Source organism: Candoia aspera, chromosome 16 (genome assembly GCF_035149785.1).
Source record: "Candoia aspera isolate rCanAsp1 chromosome 16, rCanAsp1.hap2, whole genome shotgun sequence".
In the NCBI taxonomy this organism is placed as follows: Eukaryota; Metazoa; Chordata; class Lepidosauria; order Squamata; family Boidae; genus Candoia; species Candoia aspera.
In genome coordinates this window covers 4,846,301-4,868,089 of record NC_086168.1, presented here as the reverse complement: position 1 = coordinate 4,868,089, position 21,789 = coordinate 4,846,301, and the positions used below count along the sequence as shown (strand labels likewise).

Here is a 21,789-nt window from a genome sequence, read left to right as displayed (position 1 = left end):
ATACTGCTGATTTTCAGCTTTAGGACACCAATTTTCAGAGGTGCTTAAGAAAATTTTGGTGGGTAGCTGGTTGGGATCTTTGTCTTCTAGATAAGCTGTTTAAAACTGTAGAAGGTTCATTAAGGTCAGAGATGTGCTTGCTTGAATGAACCTTGGGCGGGCCAGAATGAGCCAAGGCCTTCCTATGAGAGAGTTGTAGAAAGAAATCTTCTCCTTATTTGGAATGAAGGCTTCTTCCGCTCCCTCTCCTTGCCGACAAGGTTTTCTCGGCCTTAATTAACAGCTTGGCTAATCAAGGCAGTCAAGAGTCAGCCTCTCATTGTAAGTTTGGTTCCAGTCCCTCATCTTTGTCCTCATTCATCCAACTGACTTTGATGAGATTTATGGGCTTCATCTAGGGGGTTCTGAAGTTCTCTGGGTCTGTACCTCCAAATTCCAGAGAATATGATGTTGATTAGTTAAAGTTTATCGATTAGTCAATCAACCATATCCCAAACACCAGAATGCAGGAACACAACCTTCAGTTGACAAAATAAAAGGGGTACAGATGTGCACTAACAACAAAGGCCCGCATAGTTAAAGCAATGGTGTTCCCCGTAGTAACATATGGCTGCGAGAGCTGGACCATAAGGAAGGCTGAGCGAAGGAAGATGGATGCTTTTGGACTGTGGTGTTGGAGGAAAATTCTGAGAGTGCCTTGGACTGCACGAAGATCAAACCAGTCCATCCTCCAGGAAATAAAGCCAGACTGCTCACTTGAGGGAATATTAAAGGCAAAACTGAAATACTTTGGCCACATCATGAGAAGACAGGACACCCTGGAGAAGATGCTGATGCTAGGGAGAGTGGAGGGCAAAAGGAAGAGGGGCCGACCAAGGGCAAGGTGGATGGATGTTATTCTAGAGGTGACGGACTCATCCCTGGGGGAGCTGGGGGTGTTGGCGACCGACAGGAAGCTCTGGCGTGGGCTGGTCCATGAAGTCACGAAGAGTCGGAAGCGACTAAACGAATAAACAACAACAGATGTGCAGGATACACAGCAGTGTACATTCAGTTAAGTGCATCACCTTTGCAAGTTAACCCAGTCTTTTTGATATCATGGATTGTTAACTGAGCCGACTTGATTATAAATTTGGCAGTTCTGCTAACTGTATACATTCATGCCTTGAAGGAAGACACTATTTTGTCTTGGCTGAAACTCTCATCCAGGTTACCTGTGCCTATTACTACCTTTGCTCCAAAAGATGATCGTCTTTGAATCTGCATACTGTTTGGAAGAGCTGCAGATGTCCTCTTTTTAGGCAGATCCTGAGATGACCAGAGTTGAGCTATTGTTTAATCTTTCTTTTTAAATTATGACTCTTGTTTTGTATTGAATTATTCTTGCTCCACCCCCGCCCTCGCATTTCTTGGAAGGTTGGAGGGATTGAGCAGAATAAATAATCCAGAATCAATGTCTTGATGTGTGAAAGTACAATAAATCAGTTGTAGAAGTTAGGACTCTTTTGGCTAAGGTGGCATCTGTTGGGGGAAGATTGCGTACCATTCATTTGTGAACCAGGGTGGTTCTACTGTGGTGATCGGTGAATTGTCACCCTTTATTTCACCCTTGCCAAGTACGTGTGGGATAAAAGCCTCTCTTATTTTTTGCTAGTGTTATAAATGTGTATAAAAACCAGACTGTTACTAAAAGAACTGAAGAATTATTGAACAAAAGAACGCTGCAAGTGGTAACTTTAAGCACGCTCTTAAAATAATTTTTACACTCGCTTGGTTCAAAGTGTGGTCTCTTTTTCTAACTTGACTGTAAAGTTGAGTGTTTCGTTCTTGCTCAGCTGCTTACAATTCAGGAACACATTTCATATATTTTTCTTCTATTGCGACTTAATTTCAGGCTTTGTAAAACTGTTCTTTTGGGGGAGGGGGGAAACATACATGGTCTTTCCCCCCCAGAATGGTTGGTAGTTGTAAAAGCTTTCTCTCTATTGACTTCCTCCAGATGTGTTAGGACAGATATGTTGGAGAAAACTGACACTGTAGTTCTTGCTTCCAATTTGTAGAAATCATTCTAAGGAATATTAACTCTGACTAATCTGATATTCCAAGGGCATGCCACTTCCTCCTATTCCTTAGCGTGTGAATTGCCTAATCCTAAAAGAATGGCCTTTTCTGTAGTCATGGAGAGTTGCGATGTCCAGATGGGCAAACTATAGCTTGTGCTTTGCATCCAAACAGTATTTTGAAAGGACTTCTCCAGCTGTGGATCATCAGTGGATGGGCAAACTGTAGCCTTCTAATTCATAGCCTGTCATAGCTTTTGAGGGCACCTTGAACCCCAGTGCCTTTCTTCATTGCAATCCAAGTAAGGGTTGCATTTTTTTAAATGGGAACGGGACAAACAGTCACTTCAGTGTAGCCCTTTGCTTCTTTAAGTAAGGCTGTATGTACTTGAACATGTTGTGGCATTCCTTCTAAGATAGTTGGAAACTTCCAGATGTTTAGACACTCCAGAGACAAAGGAATATTCACTACAGCTGATCTTCTGTGTGGTAGGTAGACTTCTGTAGCTATGAAACACAACCCCATGTAATGGAACGCATTACTTTGATGTTCCTTCCTTTATGTAGCACTGGAGAAAGTTGGTCAGCAACTGTGGAACAAAATGTTCATAGTGTTTCATCTACCCTATAAGCCTTTAAGGGTTAGGGAGCAACTGGGGATGAGCATCTGACAGGTTTTGGAGAGAGGGAGCGAGATTGCGTAAAAAATGTGGGCCAGATTTTTCATTTTTCTCAAATGATGGGAAGGGTTATCTGTGGCATCAGGTCCATTGACTGAAATGCCTGATATCCCACTGATGATGCATTGATCCATCCAAAACTATCTTGGAAGAAAGCCATGGCAAACCGCTTTCATACTCCATGGATATGGATGGGTATGCATGAAAGTATTAGGAGTTGACTTAACTTGAGAGGGATGTGACCTTTTTAACTCCTACTAGAAGTGAGGCTGTGGCATAAATGTGACAGTCACTGCAAAATTATCTGCTAGCGTCCATTTGCCAGCTTGCCCTCTTGTATGGAGTATCTGCAGCTGGTTGCCAAGGGGAGTGGCAAAGGAAGAACTCAACAGCTCATTTTTAATATCAGGAAATCATTCAGAGCCCTTGATTTATGTTGACTTTCTAGCAGGTGGTATGGCAATTAAGTTAGATTAATGAAAGGTAAATTCCAGCCTCTCCATTTTTTTAAAAAAATCCCTTGTAAAAGGGCCTAATTAGCAAGTTTGTTTGTTTAGCCGCTAATGGCTTAATTGCAGCCTATCGTGCTATTTACAAATAGGCATCATTAGAGAAGAATGAGCTTGATAAAACAAAGTGTAATGTTGGTACCAGCAGCTGAGGAAGGAGGTGGCTACCGAGAGAATGATTAAAAAAATAACTAGAAAGAAGGACGAAGGTTTTATCATGGCTGTTTACCGCACAAATACAGTTTTCAGCCAATTAACAGGGCATAACAGGGAAGAAAAACATTGGCAGCTCAGCTCCTTTTGCAAGATTTAAACTGTTGGCTTCTTTGGGGTAGCCAGGCAAAGTTTAAAATAACTCTGAGTGTTTGTGATCTAAGCGAATGAGAGCAAGGTGTATCTCACTAGCCAAGTAACAACCAGTATGATCCTCAGAGGAAGAAGTTTAAGCTAACTGGGGGAAAAAAAACTTCTCTTTAATGGCAGTGTAGGCAACCAGTTTCTAGGGCAATCTGCAACAGGGGGATTCAGTCTCTGCATATGATCGCAACTGAGTACTATTGCGGCAACTGTAATGCTGGATTTTAAAAGATAGCCCCAGGCAGGGTTTCTCTAGCAGGCACCTCCCTTGTTCCCTGCCAACCTCCCTGCCCCACTCCGCCTTGTGCATCTGTTTAAAGACTACTTTTAATTTTTGCACAAGATTAAAGAAGGCTGTTGTGCTGCAAAGCAAGGCTCCAGGCACCCTGGTCATCTTTATTCTCCAGAAAGCCCTTGGATCCCGCTGCGGCAGGCTTTGAAGATAAACATGGGAGTGATTGCAGCCCAGTGGAACAATCCCCAAAGAGGCAGAGCTACAGAAAATAGGGAGCAACTGCATGCTTTTGCAGGCAGAAGAACATGTCTGTGTTGTCTCCAAAGGCCACCGTTTCATGAATGGACAAACTTGTTTGCTTGTTTACTCTTGACAGGTCAGCCATGCCCACTGTCAGGATGGAGCAACCCAGAAGCAATAGTTAATTGCATCTGGATGCCTCACCTGGACATGGGTTAGGTAAAGGGGGAAGTAGAGTTTAGACCCGTGTACAGATTAGAGGCTAAGAGCATTGTAGAATAAAGGAAGGGGAGAGAGGCTTGCATCCCAGCATGCTGTTAGAGGAATGTTTAGACAAGAGTTCAACTCAAGATCGAGTGGCTGGCACTTTCTGGAACAGAGTGAAAGGGGAGTGAGAGTCTGAAAACAAAAGAGAATTTTACTAGGCAATAATCACAAAAAAAGGGGAGGGGGCGAGACAGGAGGGAAACCGAAATGCTTTCTAGGGAAACTTTGAGTGGGGCAACTCATTCGTGGCTTTGCGAGCGTTTGGTGCCAATCTTCGTAAAGAGCTGTCATATATCCTACATGGCTTGTATTGAGAGCTACTGATTTTAAGATTACAAGGACCACGCACCTCACGCCCACAGATCTAAGGAGGTTGAAACCCTTTGGTTTACAGTTTGGTGGCTATAGTATTTCATTATTTTTCTCTTTCTGCTTCTACATTTCTGAGAACGTCGGATGCCTGTAGGAAAGTAATGGCAGACTGGGTTTCAGCACCATGGATAGCTTCCAGGAGATGTTTGCCTTTTTTTGTCCTTTGACCAGTTCCTGGTTGCATTTAGTTGACCTGGGTTGATCTAGTCACCGTGAGTGAGTTGGGCGGCCATAAAAATCTCTTGAATGAATGAATGAAGAAAGGAATGATTTTTTCCCCGCAATTTAAAAACTCATTCTTTTCATAACATTCGTTAGTCGCACAATGAGTCTGATTCATCCTGGGTAATTGAATAGACACATTATCCATTAACTCTAAAATCAGGGTTTCAGTTTACTTATCGAGCTGGTAGTCTCAGGAAGACTAGTTAGATTTAGAGCTCTCCGGAACTGCAACAGTTTTCAGTGCCTTCATTTTTTCTCCCCATTAGGGTGATACCTAATATAGTGAAACGTGGGCTTGGTTGGAATATTTATAGATATCACAATAGAAATATTTTCTGACTAAAGCTTTGGGTTTCTTTGAATATAATAAACATTATATTCAATAGGCAGACTAAATGCATTGCATTGATTTCCCCTTCCCGTTAATCAAAGATTTTTAATTCAACAACTTTCAGCTATTGGAAAAAGCACAGATATTTATTCAGCACGTGGAATTAACAAGGCATGCTTTTTTTTCCCAATTTGTTTACTAAACAGAATTTAAATGACATGCTAAATTGGATTTTCCATCGATTCAGATCAACAGTAAGGGTTCAAGAATGCTGTTATGGATGCACTTTTCTCTCCTATAATTAAATAAATACTTCATAGGACCTTGAGAATCCTGGTTATGAAACAAGTATCTAGGCAGCTGTTCATAATATAAAATATTTTAAATTTTATTTAAAAAAAAAAAAGGAAAGAAGAAGAGGATGACCAACAGCAAGGTGGATGGACTCAATTACAGTGATGATGGGTGCAACATTGGAAGATCTGAAGGACCATGTATGTGATTGCTAAGAGCTGACACCAACTTAATAACGCATAATCAATCAGTGCAAAGATCTAACTTTCTGGGTAAGGCTCTAATGCTGGGAAAGGTGGAAGGAATTAGAAGAAGAGGACAACTAGCAGAAAGGTGGATGGGCTCACCTACAGTGGCGATGGGTGCAGAGTTGGAAGACCTGAAGGACCAGGTTGGGGACAGATCCTCCTGGAGAAAATTTATCTATGTGGTCAATAATATTCAGTCAAACACTCATAATATGGAAAGTTGGAGACAACCTAGTGGAATTTCTGGGTTGCCAGTCAAATACAGGGGAAATCACTTCTTTGTTGCAAGGTAGAATTAATGTTTAGATTTAATTGCCCCAAAATGTGATGGCAGTAATTGCGTTTGTAACAGCCTTCCCCAACTTTGCAAAAACGACCATTCATTACTTTGAAAGGTACAACTTTTTGGATCCTGTTGCTCCAGAGCTTTGTAAGTCGAGTTTTGGAGAAATCTTTGGAAAGCAAGAATGCCTGGATTGAATGCTTGGCTTTTGCCCTTTAAAAAAAAAATAAGGTGGGAATATTTTCAGAGTCTTAAATCCTTCAAAACATACAATCAGCCAGATGCAGAGATTATGAATTTCCTTCCATCTTTGTGCAAGGCTTGTGTTTAAATACATGATTCTGGCTTTTAAAATGTTAAGGTTGGAGTATAAGATTTAAAAAAAGTGAGTTCTGTATCTGTCTTGCTTGCATCTTTTATTTCATTATACTTATCAGTATTCACACCAGGTATTTTCCAATTCCTGTCTCATTAACTCAAATGACAGTGCAACTTTGCTTAGAGAGGATTTTTTTCCCCCAAATTCCAAGTTCCTTGGGGAATTTTCATTGTGTTGATTTTTTTTGTTTTTATTTTTTGTCAGTAAGTATTTAAGGATAATATCAATGTGGCCTTTTGTCCTTTAAAATCAGCCAGGAGCATTAGATCTTGACAGCAAGCATTAGCATGACAGTATTTAAAAACAAGCTAGGAATGTAGCAATAACAGACAGAAGGTTGCATGCTGGTTTAACGTGCAGCCTTTCCATTTTCAGCTCAAAGAAATGTGGGGCATTTTCCCCCCATTCATATTAATTGAATTTTAGAGTGACCTTGTACACGTATTGATTTGAATTAAAATTTTCTACATCAAGGTTGAGTTGGCACATATCCTACAGGCTAGATATTAAAAAGCCAAGTACTGTGTCTATCAGAGTATCGATAGAAGTAACTGAAATTTAATAGGGGGAAGTCGGCCTCAGTGTTTTAAAAAAAATGTTGCCTTTGTTATGCTGTTTAAGCAGTGGCTGGTCTTCCAGTGAATGGAATTTTTTTTTTTCCAAATTTTCCTTCCACCAGCATCTCTTCCAGCATTTTGGAGATTTAACATCTTAGGGATCTAACACTTTGGGGAGCTGTTTGTGACAAACAAAATAGTTTTCTGTTTTACATACAAGTGGGCAACTTATTTTAGAAAAACTAAGTGCAGAGATAAACATGTTCCCATATTAGAGCCGGGCATGTACTGTATTTCTTCCTTCTAACTATTTATGCCATAATTAAAACGAAGGAAGGAAGGAAGGAAGGAAGGAAGGAAGGAAGGAAGGAAGGAAGGAAGGAAGGAAGGAAGGAAGGAAGGAAGGAAGGAAGGAAGGAAGGAAGGAAGGAAAGGTCAGACACTTCTCTGGATGAGTTTTACAGATTGATGAGACCTGCAAATTTGTTTCTAAAAAAATTTATTAATTTTAACAGATTCACAACCTCTTCCCCAGGGGTAAATGCCTCCTGTACACCATACTTTAAACCTTGCAAAATAAATAATCAGATTGTTAGAGTGTTAAAATAATGAGACAAAACAGGAGGTATAATTTGACTTAATTAGCAGTTTGGGTAAATTAAATAAAGGTGGATGGGAAGGAATAAAATCCTTAAAATTCATGGCAGAGGGGCTACGCAGACATCTTCAGGAAGGGGTTTTGAAGCAGGCTGCACTGCAGAAAAGCATTCTGACCTTTCACTGGTAGACTTGAGTTTAGTTGCAATGCAAGTTTGCATGGATTTAGGTGGTACTTCTTATACGTATGGTCTCCAAGCTGCTTTGGACATTAAAGGTTAAAAACAGGAGGGACCAGAAATGAATAGGTAAGCTGGTATTTCTGGAAGGGAATCAGTATAGTAAGTTCTGGTTGCCTATCTCCTTACTAGCATGTAGCATTCCACAGTCTTATTTCCTGATTGCAAATGAAGACTATTGTTACAAAAATCATTGATTTCTAGCCTGGGTTCCTGCTCAAGTGGCTAACAATAATAATTATTAATGATAAAACAGAAAATTGCCCGCCGCCCCGCCATAAAAGCAAATTGATTCAAGCTCACCAAGAAAAGTACAGTGAAACAGGAGGAAAATGGAATGAACAAGACCCACTGCTCAGCCCCAGAACCAAATGTTGTCGTCTAAACATTTTTTTTAAAAAAAAATCTCTATCAGAAAAATAACATAAAAATGGAGCTGGCTTTGTGTTCCATCTTGAACCCCTGCCAAATGGGTCTCTGATGGTGATGGGATGAAAGTCCTCCCTCTTAAATCTGGACCAGCTAATTTGGGAAAGAGCCAGTTTGGTCTAGTGGTTAAGGCACCAGGCTAGAAACCGGGAGACCGTGAATTCTAGTCCCACCTTAGGCATGAAACCAGCTGGGGGAACTTGGGCCAGTCACTTTTTCTCAGCCCCAAGAAGAAGGCAATGGCAAACCACTTCTGAAAAAACCTTGCCAAGAAACTGCAGGGACTTGTCCAGGTCGTCTCCAAGAATCGGACACAATTGAATGGATTAAAAAAAAAAAATTGGGAGAACATGGCCTCTCCATTAATGCTAGTCCAAAGTCATATAGAGTTTTGTGTGGTTGCAACCAGCCCTTTGAACTGAAACCAGTAACAGATTAGGATCTAGTGAAACTGCAGTGTCAAGGGAGTTCCCATGTAACCATACAGTTGGCTCCAGGCAGTAGTCTAGCTACAGTATTTTAAACCAGCTGAAGCTTCCAAACACTTTTCAAGCATAAGTTTGCAAGTGAAAAGCCTGTTTTTCCTTTGAAAATTATACCTCGGTGTCATAGGCCAGTGGTTTTCAGCCAATGATACCTGGACCACTGTGAAATTCAGAAGTAGCTTACATTCAGCCATTTCTTGAAACTTTGGTCTTCAAAACTGAATGTAAATGATAAATGTGATAACCAAGTAGCTGTGATCATATACTTTCTCTTGTTGGAGGAAAAAGTGGGGGGAGATAGATTTTATCATGGTAGGACTTGGATTTGTTGATGGAGCAGTTCAATAGAAAGTTAGATGTGAACATCTGAGAACAAATTACCACCGCATCCTACGTCTGCTTAAAAGCAGCTTTCCCCGCCTTGCAAGAGAACAGCTAAGGCATCTCTTTTAAAATGGCACTTGTCAGTTGCAATTTATGTAAGCTCTTCCATTTTTAATATCTCTATTTTAACTTCAGGATGTCCTTTCTTCCAGGAAGAGTTTCAGGTCATGCTAATCAGTTAGTTAAATTTTGCTACTCTGATAATAATGCCCTTCTCTTTGGAATGGGTGAAAGAGGAGGAGCAAAGTATGGAGAACCTCTTTTCTCTTCATTACCACCTTCTCATTTTGCTAAAGGTTGAGAGTTGGAGAGTTGATGCCTGGTTGTGAACTCTGCACTCAACCAGAGTGTGAACTCTGCACTCAAGTCTTTGGAAGGTAGCAGCTGGGGTGTCTAAAGCAGTATTTCCCATAGAGTCATGCACAATAATCAACGGAGTCCGTGGGGGTTGCCTGTGATCTGTCATGGTGTACATATGTCATCATGGTAGCCTAGTGGAGCTGAAATTGCAAGCATTCGCAGTGACTGAACTTTGCTGACTTGCAACCAAAAATGGAGTGAAATGTCTCAAGACTTGCAAGTTGATGTCACATAGTGGGTATGGAGTTTTCAGATGGTCCATTTCTCCCCAAATGAAAGAGCTTAATTAAAACAGTTTGATGTCACTGTCCTTCTTCCTGAGCTTTTCTAATGCCAAACGAGGGTAGGCCAGGGAATGGGAGATGAGTTGTTTTGTTTCTCCCCTCCACCCCCAAGAGGAAGGAAGAGAGGCCAAGAATAATGCAGAGCAAAATATTAGTGGCACCAGCTGCTTTTCTTCTCCTCTACAAGGGAGGGGAGAAGAGAGACAGGACAACCAAGGAAGTTCCTTGGGAATTGTCTTCTTCTCAGACATAGAGCATGGAGCCAAATCCTTGGTTACGATGAGAGAGTGGTGCTCCGATTAACAAAATCAAACTCAAGCAGTGCCAAAACATTGTCCACCGGGCAGGAGACAGACTTTCTTGGTGTTGAGCAACCAAGAAAAGATGCTTCCCAATCCATATGCCTTGCCTTCTCCACCCTAGAACCAGAAGTTAGTGGACTTCCAATTGCCATTAGCAGCTGCTGCTGGTTTCCCTTATCTGTCAGCCTGGTCTGCAAAGCCGGGGATCAGAGATGGTGGACAACTGGAAAGACTTACTTCTGTCTTCCATGCATGTGTCCTCCAGATTATCAATCTATGACTACTTTTTCATCATTTTAGTTCTTGGCTTCCCTGAAGATCTCTTTGAGTTTCTTTACTCTTCGTTTGGGGCCTCCTCAGTCACTGAAGAGCATTTACAAGGTGGTGGCTTCTATTCTTAGATGCTACCTGTTGGTTTAAGCTTTTCTCCCCCCCCCTCACCCCACATCCTGACCTACCCATGAAAGGCAGATAAATCAGTAAAGCCAAATCGTAAATCATGACATTCTTCTGTGAACTGGTTTACACATCACACTTAAGCCAGCTTTATTTTCACCCTGACTTATTGCAGTGTATAAAACAAGGTCGGTATTTCCATTGGGAGCGATTCTGCAGTTCTCTTAAGCATGCTGGGAAGCACCATCCCTGTTTCATTCATCACGCAATCCTCTCAAGGTTTCCGCACATCAGAAGCTCATGGGTTGCCCGGCAGCCCCCAGCACGTGGCCGTGTCTTGGTGGGACCGCCTGTGGAACGAATGGTCATCTGTGGCCGGGGGAGGGTCCAGAGGGGTCGGACTACAACTCACATCATCCCCACCCCATGGGGCGGCAGGGATGATGGGCATTGGTGGCATTTTGTTTCATTTATTCACTGGAGCAACTTACGAGGCCAGCTATCTCGTAACAACCACTTGGGCCAACGGGCATAGAATACCCAACAGTGATAACAGTATTCTTACTGTTCGGGGGCTAAAATTAATTCCAATTTACGATCAACGAAGAACCACCACCAAACCAGTGAACGCTGTGATTTTTTTTAGTGTTTTATTGTATTTTAATTATTGTATTTTTTACTGTATTTTACTTTTTGTATTATTGTGATGGTTTTAATCGCTCGTTGTAAACCGCCCAGAGGCCTCCGACGGGAGGAGATGGGCGGGGATAAATTAGATAGATAGATAGATAGATAGATAGATAGATAGATAGATAGATAGATAGGACATGGATGAGAGAGAGAGAGAGAGAGAGAGAGAGAGAGAGAGAGAGAGAGATAGAATTAATGTTTTATTCCTATTTTATGTAAGCTGCCCAGAGTTGCTCTCTGAGCGAGATGAGCAGGGAATAAATTTGATTGATAAATAAATAAACAAACAAATGACTAACAGAAACTAATATAGAGTAAGAAAAAGAAGAAAAGAGATAAAAAGAAAGCTAAAAGTGCAAAAGCAAAGAAAATACAAAGAAGTAGCTTCCAATTTCTTTACAGCAGCTTTTAAGTACGATTATAAATTTACCTCTCGCTCTACAGTTACAGCATAACCTGATTTTTTTCGATATTCTGCCCTGTCAAACCATCAAAACCCTAAATCGTAAGTTCATTTTTTTCGGTTTCATGCAAAAAGTCCATAAGAGGTTTTTTCAGTCAGCAATTAATGTAGATAGTGCCTTTTCTCTCATCAAAGAAATCAGTTTGGCCTGAACACTATGATACTTTAATAATGGTTTTTATATGCTTTTGTATAGTTGTTATTGTTTCTGAATTGTTGTTTTATCTGTTTGTAAGCTACCCAGAGTCATTCACACGCCACACACACACACACACACACACACACACACACACACACGTGTACATACAGTATATATGATGGGTGGCTCTATAAATTGGAATAGTATCTAAGACGTAACATCCAATTATCTTCATTCTGCTGCCTGCCTTCTGGATCTGGCAGTTAGGGTCTCATGCAACTGCCTGATTTTCAAACCCTCCCCATTTGCTGTTCCAGTCAGCACAACAGCTGCTGGTTTTTGAGAGTCAATACAACCTTGGTGTGAAGTTGGAAGTTTTCCATATTGCTGTGCCTCTTGTGAAGAATTTAAGCAGCAATGCTTATAGTGCCTAAATGTTTGGCAGGTCTTAATGTATGTGGCGTAAGTTCTCACCTACCTTAAATCCAGAATTACAGAATTAAGAGAGCAATAGCATTTTTAATCAAGTATGTTCCCCTCAAACAAAGTAACAAAGATTACTGCAGCTGCTGACTGCAGCCAGGAAATCAGAAGACGCTTAATCCTGGGGAGATGAGCAATGACCAATCTTGATAAAATAGTCAAGAGCAGAGACATCACACTGACAACAAAGGTCCGCATGGTTAAAGCAATGGTGTTCCCCGTAGTAACATATGGCTGCGAGAGCTGGACCATAAGGAAGGCTGAGCGAAGGAAGATCAATGCTTTTGAACTGTGGTGCTGGAGGAAAATTCTGAGAGTGCCTTGGACTGCAAGAAGATCAAATCAGTCCATCCTCCAGGAAATAAAGCCAGACTGCTCACTTGAGGGAATGATATTAAAGGCAAAACTGAAACACTTTGGCCACATAATGAGAAGACAGGACACCCTGGAGGAGATGCTGATGCTAGGGAGAGTGGAGGGCAAAAGGAAGAGGGGCCAACCAAGGGCAAGGTGGATGGATGATATTCTGGAGGTGACGGACTCGTCCCTGGGGGAGCTGGGGGTGTTGACGACCGACAGGAAGCTCTGGCGTGGGCTGGTCCATGCGGTCACGAAGAGTCGGAAGCAACTGAACGAATAAACAACAAAAATGTTCCCCTCAAAGTTAGGATGGAATCTCATCCTTCTCAAACGGAAGTACACCTTGCTAGTGGTGCGGTCGTCAATATAATAGTATTTGTGACAGATTTTCCAGAAGCTAGTTTTTAAACTTCTTTTTTAAGGTAGGACTAATAACCCTCCATGCTGTATTCATTATTTTTCAATTATTCTTTTGGTTCCTTCATATTTCTGTCCCAGATTTGCAAATCTTAGGGTCCTCATGAACCTGTTAATAATCCCTTGCAGTGGTTGAACAATGGTCTTTTGGTGACATAACTTTCAGAGAATGAGTTCCTTTATAAGATGCTGGATATATGTGTGCTGAGAAAGCATCATTTTTCTCTTGAACGAATTGAAAAATAAACTCTGATGGTAGGTTCAGTGCATACCTAATGAGAGGTAAGACCCAATGCATTTAGTTGGAATTGCAAACAAGTGACTGTAAGATCAGAAGCATAAAAAGTTCCTTCTCAAGGTTTTATGCTCTGAGGCTGATATGCAGAAGGTCTGGATGCCACCCAAAATGGGACCCTTGTGAAATGTAAGTTTCATGAAAATGGCACACTGAATTTTTCTGTCGGGGCTGAATGTTCTCTGCTTCCAGTGACAGGCAGGACTTGGGGAAATTGCCCTAAGCCAGGAATGGCCCATCTCTTTTGAACTGAAGGCCTCACTTGGTCATAAACCACTCGTGGTCTAGAAGATGTTCTTCACCATTCCAGTGGTGCCCAGCAAGATTGCCATAAATCAGTACACCTCTAGATGCAGGTGTTTTGCTTTTCAGAATGCAGCTTCCTATTTCATTTTGTAATTGTTAAAAATTCATCTGGACCCATCAGATGAAAGGAGATGTGATCCATGTTGATGCTCACTGGTTCCACGTTTGCTTGCCATAGTTGAAAATACTGCAAGTGAAAACTCTTATTTGCTTTTGATATACTATGTAAGCTGGTGCATCCTCTGTATTATCCACGCTTCCCCTCTTTTCTCTTTGTTTTGCAGGTGACCTTGGGAAAGGTATTAAAAGTTTTAGTAGTCATGAGAAGCCTCTTCATCGACCGGACAATAGTCAAGGGTTTCCATGAAAATGTCTACACAGAAGATGGCAAGGTGAGCATCACTTCTGCGTCTCCTTTCCTGGTATATTATTTAGGGCGCTGTAGAAGGATTGTACCAGCATACCACATGATCAAGTGGTGATGGCATGAGAACTACCACCTCCTGTAATCTCTTTCTCCCCCTCTGCTGACCCACAGACTTCAGAACATCTGTTACTTTCCTAAGCCTTCATGATGTTCTTGAATTTCTCATCCATCTCCTACTACCTCGTTATTCCCATTGATCAAGGGAGCGTGGGGCTCTGTTTCCCAGTGTTTTGGTAGCCTCAAGAGCAGAAGACTCAGAGTTTTCCTTTTTCCTCCAGATTCTTGGAAAATCTTGCAGCTGTTTTATCCACAGCTAGATCACCCCTCCCAGGAGAACCAGGCCAGTCCTCGGTCAGTTGAGCTTGACAGTGGATGTGGCATTTCAGATATTAGCCAGGCAGAGAAGCATGAACCTCTGCGAGGAATTTGCTTCCTGAAAAATTAATCCATCCTGAACCCCTAAATTCTCCTGACTCCATATGCTCCATATGGCTTTGGGCCGAGCTTTACCAGATGTTAATGGGACCTGCAGCTTTCAACCCCATGATTCTATGCACTCTGCTTGATGCCCACTTCAGAGCAGAAATAGGTTCTTCCTAAGCCACCCCACCCAGGGTTAACCTTTTCTGACTAGCCAGAAAAGATCATTTCTACCTCTTCTCACCCCCTTCTCTATCCATTAAAACACAAGGTTCGTTTTTACCAGATGGGCTCTTGAAACCCAAAGGCCACATTATAATGAGGACAGCCATTTGGATTCTTTCTTTCTTTCCCCCCCCCCCACCCAAAAACAGAAGATGCTGCTACATCACACAACATTCTGTTAGATACCCGGAGTCCCTCTCCGTAGGGCTGGGGGAAAAAAGGCTGCTCAGATGGAAAGAACAAATTGTTTCATTTTTTTTTCACTCCTGCTTGGGGAAAAGGCTTTAAAAAGTGTCTAAAGCTGCTCCGGCGTGAACTCGGGTTTCCTAAGTAACACACATGGCTTGGGAAAGGCACACTACATACACACTCGGCACCTTCTCCCAAGGAAGAATAATGGAGCACTTTCCCTGTGTAATTGCCTGACAGCATGAGTCAAAAAATTGCACTTTCATTTCTTGGAGTCCAGTGCCTGCATTGTGTTGCCACAACCCCAGGGAAGAGGTATAAGATAAAGTCTCCTTTGAGTAGAGCTCGACCCCTGATGCCTCCATGGCCTGATTCATGCAGTCTTCCTGGCCACAGGATAGAAGCATCCCATAGTTTCATTCTTCCAGGATGTTCATTTCACTGTGCCAGTCCAGCCTCCAGCCGTAGGATGTCCTAGCTTTCTCTCATCCAACTGCCAACCCGGTCCAACTTTGCTTAGCCCAGCCAAAATTGGCCAGTTCTCGCTACTTACCTGGGCAGAAGAGGCACACAGCTTTATTGAACTTACCCCATCCACCCCCTACCCCCCAATGGAGCTGCTTTGCGGGGCCAGTGAAGAAGGATATTGTCAGGGCCAGCCCAGGAACGATGATGGATCAGTCCAGTCAAACTTCAGTTCCTTATTTGCTCATACCGTTAGGCAGAATCTTGCCGAACGAAAGCCACTCTACCTCACCGAAGGGGAAATAACTATGGGAAGGCTCTGGGGCAGGGCTACTCTGAACCTCGGAGTCTTCCCACATTCCTCCCTGGGCTGTGTTTTCTTGTATCTTGCTCCCCTCCTCGGAATGTGCTCCCTCCTTCCCGAGAACCAGCAGCGCTGGTGAAGGCCATCACGTCATCTCCCCCTCCTGAGGCTCATTCCATCACAGAGATACTGCAGCAGCAATCCCAACATTCAGGTGTGATCCAGGACACACACACACACACACACACGCACGCATGCATATGTAGATATATGTGAGTTCTGTGTTAGAACATTTGGAGCAAAGAAAGTTGGTTATTCATTCCATCGTTTGTACTTAGGTTGGCACAGTTTACGGGGAATGCTTTACAGTGATGATATTCCACGCTGGCCATGGCAAATAATGGCAAGGCAAAGTTATATAAAGCCCCGCTTGGGTGGGGGGAGGCCTTGGGACTTCTAGTATGAGGCCCAGACCAAGCGGCATCTACAGCTACGTGTAAACGAAAAAGAAAACGGAAGTGTCCCATTCGCCACAGCTGCAGGTCGTCCATTTAAGGCAGGAGCGAGAAAATCAATGGCATCTGCTGTCAGATTTTGCTGACGGACTCATCTCCTTTTGGCTGGACACCTCCCCAGATGGAGTGACTCTTAGCTATCTCTTTCCCATTTTCTGGTCTTTGAAGAAGTTAATTGCATGTCCATTTGTTGACAAGAAGTTCCTTTTCTGTCTCCGCTGACCCTCTGTTCTGGTTCATTGAGCCGGATGGCAGGTTTCTGAGAATCTGATGTTGATGGAAATAGATCTTTGTTTAGGTCTCTTGACTGGGACACAGTTTTGCTACCTTCCTTGCCAACACATCCTTGCTTGTTTGGAAAGTCCAAATGTGGGTGGGAGAGGATTTGGCTGTTGCCATTCCATTAAATACTTCTCCTCTACCCAGACAGCTCTCTCCAGCATTTGTCTTCTTCCTTGGTAGACTTGACTTTGACTTTGTACTTTGCATCTGTTGTTCAAGGTCTTCGTAAGAAGATGCTGTCAGCCTTGCTTCAGCCATTCCGTAGTGTTTCCACGCTCTCCTCCATGCCTACTCTGCTGTCTGTCTATAGCTCAGTAGCATACAGGTAGTCCTCAACTTATGACCGTCTGTTTAGCAACCGTTCAAAGTTACGTCAGTGCTGGAAAAAGTGACTTATGACCGGTCCTCACACTTATAACCATCGCATTGTCCCCATGGTCATGTGATCAAAATTCAGGCACTTGGTAACCAGCATGTATTACGATGGTTGCTGCGTCCCAGGGTCATGTGATCACCATTTGCAACCTTCCCAGCTGGCTTCCGACAAGCAAAGTCAACGGGGGATGCTGGATTCACTTAACAACCACGCGATTCATTTAACGATTGCAGTGTTTTGCTTAACGACGGTGGCAAAAGTCATAAAATCAGGCATGACTCACTTAACCACCACCTTGCTTAGCAATGGGAGTTCCGGCCCCAGTTGTGGTCGTAAGTCAAGGACTACCTGAAATTGACTAACACACACAAGATGCCTATTAGTATAGGCTGCCTCACTTCACAACATCGCTCCCTCCAGCAGAACACCCAGTTCTGGTTCTCTCTTTCATCTTAAGAAGGATCTTCTAAAGGTTACAACTTTGGGCAAGGAAAATAGATAAGGCCGGAGTCCATGTTGCAACTTCTTGATATCCCCCGCTCACAAGGCCCAATCATTTTTCTTTTTTCTCTTGTTACTTTTCTAGCGCTCCAGAGTGAAATTAGATTCACTCATCTGTTGTAATGGTACGGGGGAATGACCTTGGGAGACAGGGCAGGGAGACGCAACCAAGTCTATAGAATTAGCTCATCTGATTGCGTTTCCTGTCCAGTCTACCTCATAAGGCTGACATCTGTTTTAATAGCCTAGATAATTTTTTAATGCAAAAGTAGATTAACTGGCAGTTAAGGCACATTTTCCTTGCCTAACAAGATTGTACTTCGATTGATGGATGGATTGATTGATTGAATCAATCCATCAATCTTGGTGTCACCTGATTTCAAATGACTTTTTACTATATGCTTCTGCTTTAAAAAATATGAAAGTTGCTTACATGGCTTAGCTTGTGAGAAAAGTTAGACCAAGTCTCTGCTGTCTTCAGTCATCTTTTTTTGCTACCTTCTGCCTGCTGTTGGGTTACCCCCACCTTAAATTGAGACTGTAAGCAGCTGACAGCCAGGAGACGTTTTTTGTTTTTTTTAATTCTTTTCTTCTCCAAAATGCCTTGGAGCTATATATGAGATAATAAAAGTAATGACAGTAAAATAGAAAAGAAAGATGGCATCCTGTGTAGTGTAAAATCAATTTTTAAATGCAATATAGCCTTAGAACCTCCATCTTGCATTTTTGCCCTCAATAAAGCTGGCCTATATGTACCATGACTGAAAAAATTCTCCTGGGCTTATTCTCAATAAGACTTGAATTCAGAGCTTGGGATGTTTACAGAACAGGGAAAGTTGAGTTTGGTAAATGTCTTTCAATAGCTCAGTAGCATACAGGTAGTCTTCAACTTATGACCATTTCTTTAGCTACCAGTCGAAGTTACATCGGTGCTGAAAAAAAGTGACTCATGACTGGTCCTCACACTTACGACGGTCGCAGCATCCCTGAGGTCACATGATCAAAATTCAGGCACTTGGCAACCAGCATGTATTTACAACAGTTGCTGCATCCTGGCATCACATGATCACCATTTGCAACCTTCCCAGCTGACTTCTGACAAGCAAAGTCAATGGGGGAAGCTGGATTCACTTAACAACCACGTGGTTCACTTAACAGTTGCAGTGATTCGCTTAACGACTGCAGCAAAAAAGGTCATAAAATCAAGCATGACTCACTTAACAGCCACTTTGCTTAGCAACGGGAATTCCAGTCCCACTTGTGGTTGTAAGTCGAGGACTACCGGTAATTGACTAACAAAGTAACATGTTGCAATCAAAGCTTGGCGAAATGGTGTCTAAAAAATTCAAAAATACAATTCTTTTTTAATCTCATGAATCTTCACCAAGTCAACACTCGTGAATCTCCATAATGATTTATAGCACAAGTGCTGAAATCTCTGAAGATCTGGGATAAAACGGTCAATTGGAAAGGTTTTCCGCGCATGAAAAGGCTGCAAAGCCCTGTTTTAATACTTCCTGTCAAACTGAATCTGACTTGGGCTGTGGGGGGAAAAAGCCCTACATTTCATAGGTCTATTGCAGTGACATAAGGAATTGCGTAAGACAGTTGATATGCAAAGTTTGGTTTGTCTCGTATGTTCCTGAGACTGAGCGAACGGCACCCTGGCCAGGTTGCTTTGAAAAAGAAGCATTTAAGTGATGTTGAACAAGGTTATTCTAGCAACTCATGTAACCTATAGAGAGGTCATCAAAGAAAGGAGGAAATGCAAAAGAAACCAGTTTTGCATTGTCAGAAGGTAACCAGAAAGAAAAGAAAGCTGGGTAAAGGTAGAGATTCATGAAGAACAGGGTTGGGTTGTAAGTTGAAACATCTCCATCTTCCCCAGCGAAACTTGATTATGTGCCATCAAGTTGGGGTCAACTTTTATAGCAACCAAGATGCAGAGTTCCTGCAGGAGGATCTGTTCCAACTTGGTCCTTCAGGTCTTCCAAAGGTGCGCCCATCACCCAGTGATACTTAATACATGCTTATTCTAACTCATATAGCACCATCCTTGTAGATTAGGAATTGCAATATTTTGGGGTGTCAAGGAGCTGGTCTCTTCTGGATGGTTTGGAAGAGAGGGGTACGTTCCAAAAGGTATGTGGGACCAAGCCCCAAACTACATTTGATGTAATTTAATTTGGATGTATATGCATTTCACATGACGTTAATTAAACGCACTGAACAGGATTACTCCACGTGGATTTAATTGTTTTCCTGGTGAAGAGCCACCACGGAGTTGGGCTCGACTCTGGTCACTGCGTCTGTGTTTTTTTAACCCCCCACAATGTTACAAAAACAGTTTGCCATCTTCTGGGTTTTTTCCCCACTTCCCAGTCTTACCTAAAACTCTGGAATTCCCAGGCGGTATCCCATCCAGTTACTAACCAGAGCCAGCTCTGCTTATCTTCTGAGATCAGCCAAGGTTGAAGATACGCTGCCATCTGCTGAAGCTTAGGAGATACATCCATGTTGCTTGCTTGGCAAGAGGTGAAGCTGGTAAACAGTGGTGCTGAGAAGCATGGAAGAAGGTTTCATGATGGTTATCTTCCTTCTGATAAGAATAATATTTCCCTCAAATCAAGTCTGGCTTCTGGTGATTTCATGGACACATTCATAGTTTTCCTGGATTTGAGATTGCCTTCTTCCCAACCTACAACCTGGGTTCTCCTTCTCTGACTGCTTAGTTTTCTAAGATTGGACAAGATCAGTTGGGTATCTACTAGACCACTCTCACATTAAAGTTACATTAAAAATACAATTGGACGGCAACTTCTAGAGGTTCTCGAGAGGGCCACACCGAAGGTTTGGGGGGCATTGCAAGTGATCTTAGAGTGGTGAATAAGAAACTTCGTTGTGGTCTTATGGATGTGAAAGAGAGGGAAAACATCCATTCCTCCACTGAGTAGCTTATAAATCTGTTGAAAATCTGGATTTGGAATGGTGAGAACCATATCCTAGGAAGTGTGTGCAGTAGGTGAGCAGATGCATCTCATACACTAGAGATGAAGGTTAGCACTAGTCTAAGGGAGAAAATGGCTTTTGAAGAGAGATTGCAAAGGAGCAGCGTCAAAGCGTCTTGAGAAATTTTTCCAGGAATTAAGAGGGTAGCCAAAAGAAATCCAAGTTTATTTTTGCCCAGCACTCCCCTTTCACAAAATACTATTAACTGGCATTGGTCTTAGAAATCTCAAGCAATCAAGGACACTTTGGTTTATTTGTTTGTTTGTTTGTTTTCTATCCCGCCTTTATTATTTTTGTAAATAACTCAAGGCGGCAAACATACCTAATACTCCTTCCTGCTCCTCTTTTCCCCACAACAACGACCCTGTGAGGTGGTTGGGCTGAGAGAGACTGGCCCACGGTTACCCAGCCAGCTTTCATGCCTAAGGCGGGACTAGAACTCTCCTACCACGCCTGATTGGCCCTTGGGCTGAGAGAGAGTGACTGGCCCACGGTCGCCCAGCCGGCTTTCATACCTAAGGTGGGACTAGAACTCTCCTACCACGCCTGATTGGCCCTTGGGCTGAGAGAGAGCGACTGGCCCAAGGTCACCCAGCCAGCTTTCAGGCCTAAGGCGGGACTAGAACTCACAGCCTCCTGGTTTCTAGCCTGGTGCCTTAACTCACTAGCCAATGCAAGACTGGAATTCGCTCAGGTCTGCAATGGATTAAGGTTGGATTTTGTCCTGCATGTGCACATTTTCCCTGGAACAGTGAAAAGCTGCCTATTTGTAGGGATGGGGTTGTACTAAATATTAGACATTCACCAGGCCTGTGGTCTTCTACTCAAGTTAGATGGCTGCGTTCCCAGTGCCTGTTGATAGATCTTCTTTTTGGATGCCATTTTTGTAAGGCGTCCCTCACCAAGGCCTTTGTACAGCATGTAGTTAAATGAGGTTGCCCAAGTTGTTGAAGAAATAGACGTTCTTCAGCTTCCTTGGGGAGCAGGCATTAAGATTAATGGCTTAATTAAAAACATTAAGACATTAAGGAAAGCCAGTTTGGTCTTGTGGTTAAGATGCTGGGCTAGAAACCAGGAGTCTGTGAGTTCTAGTCCTGTCTTAGGCATGAACGCTGGCTGGGTGACCTTGAGCCAGTCGCTCTCTCTCAGCCCAACCCACCTCACAGGGTTGCTGTTACGGGGAAAAGAGGAGGAGGAAGGAGTATTAGGGATGTTCGCCGCCTTGAGTTATTTACAGAAAGAATAAAGGCGGGATATAAATAAATATATAAAATAAATACCAAGGAGTTTGCTTTGCCCATCCAATTCTGGATGGGCAAAATGAAATACCATTAAGATTTCTGTTGGGATCGGGCTAAGTCAAGGATTGAGTCCCCCGGTTGTAACGAACTGTTGAATGTGATGGAAGGG

General features: G+C 42.6%; 1 protein-coding gene across 1 annotated transcript in view; it reads left to right on the top strand.

Moving 5' to 3' along the window:
• The window catches only part of MED27 (mediator complex subunit 27), a 117,798-nt gene that overhangs the window by 70,687 nt on the left and 25,322 nt on the right, over positions 1-21,789 (top strand). The window contains exon 5 of the mRNA XM_063315985.1: positions 13,951-14,058. Within this exon, the coding sequence (XP_063172055.1) occupies positions 13,951-14,058 (108 nt within the window). The remainder of the gene's footprint in view (positions 1-13,950; positions 14,059-21,789) is intronic.